This window comes from Alnus glutinosa, chromosome 7 (genome assembly GCF_958979055.1).
Source record: "Alnus glutinosa chromosome 7, dhAlnGlut1.1, whole genome shotgun sequence".
Classification (NCBI taxonomy): Eukaryota; Viridiplantae; Streptophyta; class Magnoliopsida; order Fagales; family Betulaceae; genus Alnus; species Alnus glutinosa.
Window position 1 is genome coordinate 10014169 of NC_084892.1, and position 8559 is coordinate 10022727.

Genomic DNA, 8559 nt, shown 5'->3' on the forward strand with positions numbered 1-8559 from the left:
CATCGGCATTTTTTTAGAGTTTAGGTGGTTCAAAATCACCTGTGATGCATGTGACTGCCATTCCGTCTAAAAAGACGAAAAAACTTATCGAATTGGCCAATATGTCATAGTTCGGTAGTTTGTGAGGGTTGCATATCACTTTTTGACTTTGGAGGCTAAAACGTAAAAGTTGTCATACTTCATGGAGGGGGTAAAGTGTAATTTTTATCGGGGTATTTTTGAAATTTTAGGTGGTTAAACATCTTCGCACATGACTAACATTCCTTCTAAAAAGACAGAAAAATACACTTGATGGATGGGCTCGCTAACGTGTCACAGTTTACCAGTTTGTGAGTCAAATGTCACGTTTTGAATTTTGGAGATTAAAAAGTAAAAGTGGTCATATACTATTGCATTGGTCTTCTATATTGACATGGAAAAGAGCAAAACTTGGATTCAGCTGTTAAACTATATGTGCTTTCAGAAATGAATACATTCATCAAGGGAACAAGAAACCTTCAGACTAAATAACTAAAGCAGGCTCCTAACTGAGATATGTAAAGTATTATACACAGGGATTACTTGTACAGAGTGGTCGATCTACTTACCAACCATAGATGGGATTTTCTACCTGCGGCGGCAAGAGATTAAGGTCTTTACAATGCTGCTTGTCGTAGTCACGGGTCTTGGGAATCGCTCCGGTACAAAGTCTAAGAAATTCATTCCCAGTTAAAGAGTAGTGGGCAAATGCCAATCCTCCATCAACCATCTCTGTCAGACTAGGTAATGATGCTGATTTTTTAATGATGTTTCCATCATTTCTTCTGCTGCTGCCTTTTGCACCGGCTTCATTGTTATTCAAGAATCTCTCAAGCTCGGAATAATTGATAAATCTCTGGGTGGCAGCCTCCCATGAAAGGTTATATCTTTGCTCAGGTGTAAGAGGATGAGGCTCATTTGCTAGTGCTTCTTTAACTTTGGCAACAAAGTCCTCAGACGTCTTGTAAGTCAAACAGTTGGGAAATGACCTAAAGAACTCATTTGATGGGTGATCCGCGCATACTACAAATTTCCCCATTGCAAGAGCCTCAGCAGTAGCTGTGCAGAGGACATCACTAACACTAGGATTTATGAAGACTTTGTACCTTCAAACACAAAAAAAAAAATGTTCGAAGGAGCCAACCGTTAGTGTGGGTGGGGGGGTGAGCCACAAACTAAAAATAAAAAATAAAAATAAGAATCTAACTGAATTAAGCGTTCATTTTCCCAATGAAAAACATTTCAATAATTTTGAGGTCTTTTCTAGCTCTATGTAATTTAAAGCTTAAACCTGGGACAAGGAAGAGAGAGAGAGAGAGAGAGAGTGAAGGGGGGGAATCTGTTTGCACAGAAACAATGACAAATCGGTAAAGTGGTTTCAGAAAAATCCTTACCCATGAAGAGAGTCATCTGCATGGTCTCTTCCCTTTTGAAAATTGAGATTCAGATCCAACCTTTTTGCTGTACTCTGAACTTCATGGGCATCCTCTCCATTCCCAAACACGTCTAACTTGAAGCCATAAAGGTCACTCTTGTTCCTTGCTAACAAATCTATCAACTCCTTGTATCCCTTTGCCCAGACCATCTTGCCTAAGAAATATGCTCCTTTTGAGAAGGCTTGCTGCCCAAGTTCCCTTTCTGCAGCAACCCTTTCTCCAATTTTCAAAAACTTAGGATTCACACCATGAACATTGCAAACCACAGACTTCGGTAAATCCTGAGTAGCGGCAGAAAGCCGAAGGACCTGGATAAAGATCACAGACAATTTTATAATTGGAATGCACCCCAGGATACAGAAATGATTTATTAAGACATCTTTCCGTCCCTAACCAGGTATGCACAACCCAAGCTACAGCATAGTATAAAATGAGAAACAAAGGTAACACATAATGAGCATATCCAATTAAATAAACTAATACCTTGTGGCAGTAAGCTCTTGTGACCCAATTGTTTATATGTTTTACAAAGAATGCTTGGAGAGCCCCATTCTTCTCCCTCTTGATATATTCCAAGTAATTTGTGTGGACAATTCCCACAACATGGTTAAATTTATCAGTCCAACGTCTACCATGATGGTACCAATTTAGGTGCTCTGGTTCTTCTAGGATAGCAATGTCAGCATCCTTTGAAGAGATAAACTGAGAAGTATCTCCAGTGGGTATTATGCTTCTCCTTTCCTTTGAAAACTTCAAAACAACAAGAACAAAGATGTCAGATGTTAATTTACAGGTTGATATGATAAAACAGGACAGTGTTTAAACTAATTCATCTAGGACCTACCTTTCCAGGATAAAAGGAAATTTTAAAATCAGCCTTGAAGCCAATCCTTTCCTCAAGCCAGTTACGTATATAAATTTCCTGCTCCTCTGGTGAACTAAAAATGAGATTGTTTGGATAAACTATTTCTTGATCTGATTTACAAAGCCATGGAACCAGGAGTGTGACATTTTGTTTTGCAGACTGTGCTAAATATGCAGCTCGAAACAGTGGATTTACAGCTGTTCCAGTCAACCAAGGAAGACTAGCAGTTGTGACGATGGCAACATGCCTTTTCCCATCAGATGGGTCATGCTTTGCGTGGTCTTTCCAAAATCCACCCTCGTAACAATGACCTGTACTTTGGAGGACACTGGCTATCCTCAAATCTAATTCATCATTAATGTTATCATTCCCTAGAACAGAGGATTCCCCAGCCGATGCAGAGTGCAATAAAAGTTGGCTCTTGCGTTTGCTACACAAGCTTTCCACTATCTTGTCACATATATCTGCAACCATTTTCAAAACACTACTAAAATTTAAGGGAAGCAATAATGATTTAATACATTATCAAGTGTATATCTGCTTCATAGAATACATAATATCTGCTTCATGGTGATGACAAATAAGTGGGGGCACACTAAAATCAAGTACTACACTTGCAACACAGTATCCAAACATTTCAAACAATGGGAAGTTATTGTTTTAAATAAGCCCATTAAGTGTTAAGTAATTCATGTTTACATTCAGCTAAAAACTTTTGAAGGCAAAAGAAAAAGGGAAAAAAAAATATATATTGAAAAAGGACCTTTTATAACTATAGTAGCACCCTTGAAGGTCAGTTTCATCAACGAGAAAGATTGCTGTCTATTTGATTGATAGTTTTCTTTTATATCTAATGGGATTTTTATATCTAACACGGTATGAATGAGTAATAAAAGGAAGAAAAGGGGATAAACGAGCAAGAGAGAGAATAAGGCCAAAGAATTGTGCAAACTTTCCGTTCTTTAATTAGTTTGATTCTAACATGTCTCCTCTTCTTCAATTTGTATGTTAAATAGTAACAAAAACATTCCACCATAGCAGAAATTGTTTCTTCAGTCTACCGCCAACCTTGCTCAGAAATAGATAATCTCCGAGTGGCCATGCAAAATCCTTCATCCTACTAGACAACATGTTAGTCCCAGAGAATGAGATCAGGTCAGACCACCTTAAGAAGTCCCAGAAAAATTTCCAAACAACCAAAGTCCTAAGATCTGAATCCTGCAGCTAATTGCAGATACCTATTAGTTAAAAGCTGATTCTTTTCTATGAAAATAAGCAACACCGCCGTGCTTTTAAAGCAGCTGCAATAAAACAAAGGGCAGCCCAATAAAATGTTTCAAAAGTGATCCACCAACTCATAATATAGTTCAGAAATGCATTATTTTATTTGATAAGAAATGAGAGGTTGTCCTAGATTTCCATTCTCATCCAAGAGAACTAAAAACTGGCTAGAACTAATTAAAAATCATTCTTGTTCATAGCTAATTAGATTTTATTGCACTATATGATATCTAGGAAATAATGGATACATGAGAGAAAGAGAGAGAGAGCATTTCAACTATGCTGATGTGGTTAAACCCCAAACTTTAACCAAAATTGAAACATACAAAGGCCAATGCCTCTATACATTTAAAGGTAGAAGATTTAATCAACAATTAAAGATTTACATACCTCTTCTAACACCCAAAATTGGGCCAGATTGCCTAACCAAATATGCCAAAAGTTCTGTCACGTCCAGCGGTGGTACTTCCTACATCAGAAATCAAAGAGAAAATATTCAGCATGGTAAATCATTGCATTACTAAAATTTTAACTCCAAATCCATTTTATGTAAATGTAGTCCCTAAATTAAGTAAGAAAACAAATAGTAAAAATAAGACACTAAAGAGATACAGTCTTTCCCCACAGGCTTGCAGTTAAGCCTGAGCAGTCTTATGACTACAAGAAAATTGACCCAAGCCCAACACAAACAGCCGTTTGCTAATATTCTGATAACCTTGAGCACAATGCTGTTTAGATGTTTTGGAATTTGAATAGACACCAATATATTTATGTTTTCATACACAGGATCATATAGACACAAAAAAGGCAAGATGAGGCTGACACAACAACATTCATTAGACACGATAAATTCAAATACTTGCACGCCTCTAACTGAACGTAATTGCAAAAAAAAATTCGAAATACTATAAACTTTGACTGGGCTATCTGAAAAAACCACCTCCAGAAAACTTAGATGCCATATTTTTAACCAAAAAGTAAAAACAGATAGATATGAAAGAATCCTCCACAGAAAGGTTATATGAAGAAAACGAAAAAGAAAAAAAAAAAAAGGAGGATCCTTATCATAGCCACACACACTAAAAATGGCCTTTCACAAAGACTTGAGGCCCTAGGCTCTACTTTATCAGCAACAATTTAGTACCTTCCATAGTCAGTACTAAAGTATAGTTCAGAAATATCACATCAAATTTGACAGATACGTTAGAGACTATCATAGCCAACTCAGTGATGCATCCAATGTAAGAATGATCACTATGTTTGGCAGCAGGGAATTGGAAATTTGGAATTGGAATTGGATAAAAGTGAAGCCTTAGATACATGATGTTCTAGAGGAAGGGCCTCAAATTTCATCCATTTAGAATTCCAAACCTCAAACCGCATGATGCCAAGATAAATCCTTCAGGAAGCTCAAGAGGAAGATAGCATACTTGATTCTTACAGTAGTAGTAAAAGAAAAGCATGTTGTTTATTAACACCTGAAGCCAAAAGAAATCATCCAGATGGACACCTACCTTTGACTCTTCAGGCTCCTTGCACAATGCTTTCTGCAAAAAGTTTAATGTATAAAGTGTTAGAAAAAAAAGAAATTATCAAATAAGTAAGCATGGATATAGGTGTTTATGCATATAATGCCTCGCCGCTATTTCAGAAGAGACTTATCTATTTTTATTTTTTTTAGAGGTATTCATGGCATTGTAGACAAGATGTACAACATTCACTGTATAACCACATCAAAGTGCTAGATGGAGCATTAACTCCATGGCTAAAAGCTTGTTTGAGACATTTACACCTTATGTCACAATGCATGTCTCTGGACATAACTGCATCTTTATAAATCTTGTGTTTAAAATGTTCTGCAGCTCCCATAACATATATTATAAACATGTACTAAGTGTGAGGATCAGCTCAGAAGCAGGGGCAGAATTAGGATTTTAGATGTGAGAGGACGAAATTAATAAAAAAAAAAAAAAAATTAAGGGGGTAAAAATTTGATTTTAAAAGAATAATAAGGGTATTTAAAAAAAACAGTTTGGAGAACATTTTGAGGCTTGGGGAGACTGAAGCCCCCCAAAGCCTCTAACTAATTCCCGCCCCTGATCAGAAGCCCATAAAAGAAGGGGAAAGCTTCTTAGCCTTATAGGAAGCTTCAAAATTTGAACAGAAGCTCTCTGCAATGAAAAAAATTTTAACCTTTGTAGTAAAATACAAGCCAACTTTAATTTAGTCAATAAGACCACTATAGGGATCTTTTGAGCTTCATTATTCACTTTCTTACGAACATGATTAGGGTCCTTGGGAACTTTCTACTAGTTTTTTCAGTTTGAGGTGAACCTAGGCAAAAGAATTTCAACTACTTAATCAAAATTTTCATTTTGGGTTTTTAACGTTCCATAAGTCTCGTCCTCCCACAATTAAGCAAGCAGCCTAAAACGACATCTAGAGAAGAGCATGGGAAATAACCAATATAGCCATCATTATATAGCATTTATTCTTCTTTTCTCCCGTCTTTGGTCTAATGTGACCATTGGTAACAATATAATCAACAAACCAGCACATACCAATCGATTACTTACCACATGACCGTTGTGGCACTAAAGCATAAAGGACTTCTAGAACCTTTTAAACTGAAAGCTCTCTCGAGCATTCCAAAACCCAAAATCAGAGTTTCACCAACGAGAGACAAACATCTGAACCCAAATTGGAAGTTCTAAGAGAGGTTGAAGTTCTCAGGTAAAATAACTGGAAACTCCAGCATCTCATATCTTTCAAATTTCAAAGAATTCTCAAGTATTCTCCTCAGAAAGATGCACTGTATCCCCATAAAATCAAAGGGATTTGATTCGTACACAACACCATCACAACAACCACACAACAACCCTTCGCATGAGGGTGGATCCCACAAACTGAGGCCCACCCTCATGTGAGGGATTGTTGTGTGGTTGTTGTGTTGGTGTTGTAAATTTAACATTTTCCAAAAAATGACTTTTGCTTTTGGAAACACAAGTTTTATCTCTTCATAGCTTTATTTCATTCAATGTTTCAGTTTCCGGACTAACTCAATCAATGAATCAGGATATAATTAGTTATAACGATTCAAAGAACATAGCCAAAGAAATCAAATTGCTAACTCGTACAGCCAGACCAAACCAACATATATTATATAGATTCAAATTCATGTTCAAAACAAGGAAAGGTTGGCAAGAGAGAACATACCAAGCTTGACTTCACTTTCTCGACAAACTCACTCTTCTTAAACCCACCGAATATCTCCGCCGAAGAACTTCGCCTCTCAAACTCTTTGAGCCTCGTCTTCAACGCCCGAACTGGCTCCCAATCCCTAGCAGACTGCGCTTCCTCTCCTCCCTCCCCCTTCCACTCCCCCCAGAACTCTCTAAACTTAACCATATTCCTCCTCCTAACCCTATCAAAATTGATCGTTCCATCCCCGTCGTCCACCTCCGATACAATCGCATTTCTTATCGCCGATAAATCGATCCGAATTCTCGTCCTCGGGCTCCACTTCTCCAGAACCTTCTTGCTGAAATTCGGCGACGAGTACGCCCGCCGGAACTCCGAGAACTTAGGCTGCAGCCTCTTCACGAAATCGATCTCGGTCGGCGGCGGCGTCGACCGGATCGCCGGGACCGAGAACGACGTCGAGGCGGAGTTGAAGAAGTTCTCTAGCTCTCGGTCGAACGACGTCGCGAGGTTCTTGAACGAGTTGGCCCGGTCCCGCATCAACTGGAGATCCGCGTCCGCCGAGTCCCGCACCCCTTGCAATCCCTTGGATATGAACGAGAACGCGCTCGAAGAGGTCGAAGCTTGGTTTTCGTTGACCATGGCGTAGGGTTCTGATTAGATTTTCAGAGGAAGCTACCGCTTTTGAATTCAGGGTTCGCGAGAATTTGATTGGATTTGCGAACGCTCTCGGAACGCGAAGTGCGAAAAGTAGCTGAGGAAAAATGGAAAAGACGAAGGGAGGTGAGAATTTAACGGTTAGGATTTGGGGTCTAAATTTTTCTGGAACTGGGTGGTACACGTGTGTATCCACGTGGGATTGTTGCGAATTGATTAGATTCGTGTGTGGTGACGTGGAGAGAGAGTCACGTGGGGAGGATGAGGTGGGATTGGATCACTGGGTCAGGACTCAGGAGGTTTCGATAAGGGGAATATTCTGGAGAGAAGTATATGCTCGGGGTGTACTTGGACGTAAGCTGTAGACAGGGGCACGTGACCTATCTCGGCCCACACCATTCAATTAAATAATTTGAATAATTCGTTAGTGAAAATTAACTCTTAATTTAGTAATTATAAAAAATTAAAATTAAAATTAAATGTTAATTTTCACTGACATGGCATTAGAGGAGTAAAAGAACAAAACTATTCGTGAACTCGCCTAGACTTCACTCGATAAAACTCAACTCGTACACTATTATTAAATGACCTCTTCGTGAACACAAAACTATACTTAATTATTAAATAATACATACTCGTATAAAACTTGACTCGCTCGTTTAAAATTCACGAACATACTCGTATAAAAGTTCAGCTCGCTTATTAGCACGGTTCGTGTATGTATATATATTATTAAAAGTAACTTATATTGTATATTAATTATTAAGAATTTAACAAAAGTCATCGTGATTTTATATAATAAATCTATATACGTATATATTGAATATTGAATCTTAATTATTATTATTAAGTAACAATAATTTATTGGTATACAACATATAATTATATTTATAAATTATAAACTATAATTAAATAATTATATCTATTAGTATCTATATAATATATAATTTAATAATAAAAGTTAATCAGATAGTCATATCTTAAATGATCTAACCATTAAGTATCTAATGATAGTTAAATTAGCATATGATATAAGTTATATAGCAATTTATATGATACTAAATTTTATAAGTTAGGTGATATATTAATATAACACATTGT

At 37.3% G+C, this 8559-nt stretch overlaps 1 protein-coding gene across 1 annotated transcript; it reads right to left on the reverse strand.

Annotated features, from left to right (window-relative positions):
- Positions 1-362: 362 nt before the first annotated feature.
- Positions 363-7568, reverse strand: LOC133872708 (digalactosyldiacylglycerol synthase 1, chloroplastic). Its single transcript, XM_062310283.1, has 7 exons — positions 6817-7568; positions 5115-5147; positions 3991-4069; positions 2299-2783; positions 1938-2204; positions 1413-1762; positions 363-1124 (listed from the first exon to the last, which is right to left on the reverse strand). Exons 1-7 carry the CDS (start codon positions 7441-7443, stop codon positions 584-586), a joined length of 2382 nt encoding a protein of 793 aa, XP_062166267.1. The 5' UTR covers positions 7444-7568; the 3' UTR covers positions 363-583.
- Between the last annotated feature and the right edge of the window lie 991 nt (positions 7569-8559).

Excerpts from the sequence above, each read along its gene's own strand:
- LOC133872708 (XM_062310283.1), bottom strand. The coding sequence starts at position 7,443 with ATGGTCAACGAAAACCAAGCTTCGACCTCTTCGAGCGCGTTCTCGTTC. Across the intron at positions 2,784-3,990 it reads AATTTTGGGTGTTAGAAGAG|ATATATGTGACAAGATAGTG; the intron begins GTATGTAAATCT and ends AAATGGTTGCAG. Across the intron at positions 2,205-2,298 it reads TTTCCTTTTATCCTGGAAAG|TTTTCAAAGGAAAGGAGAAG; the intron begins GTAGGTCCTAGA and ends GTTGTTTTGAAG.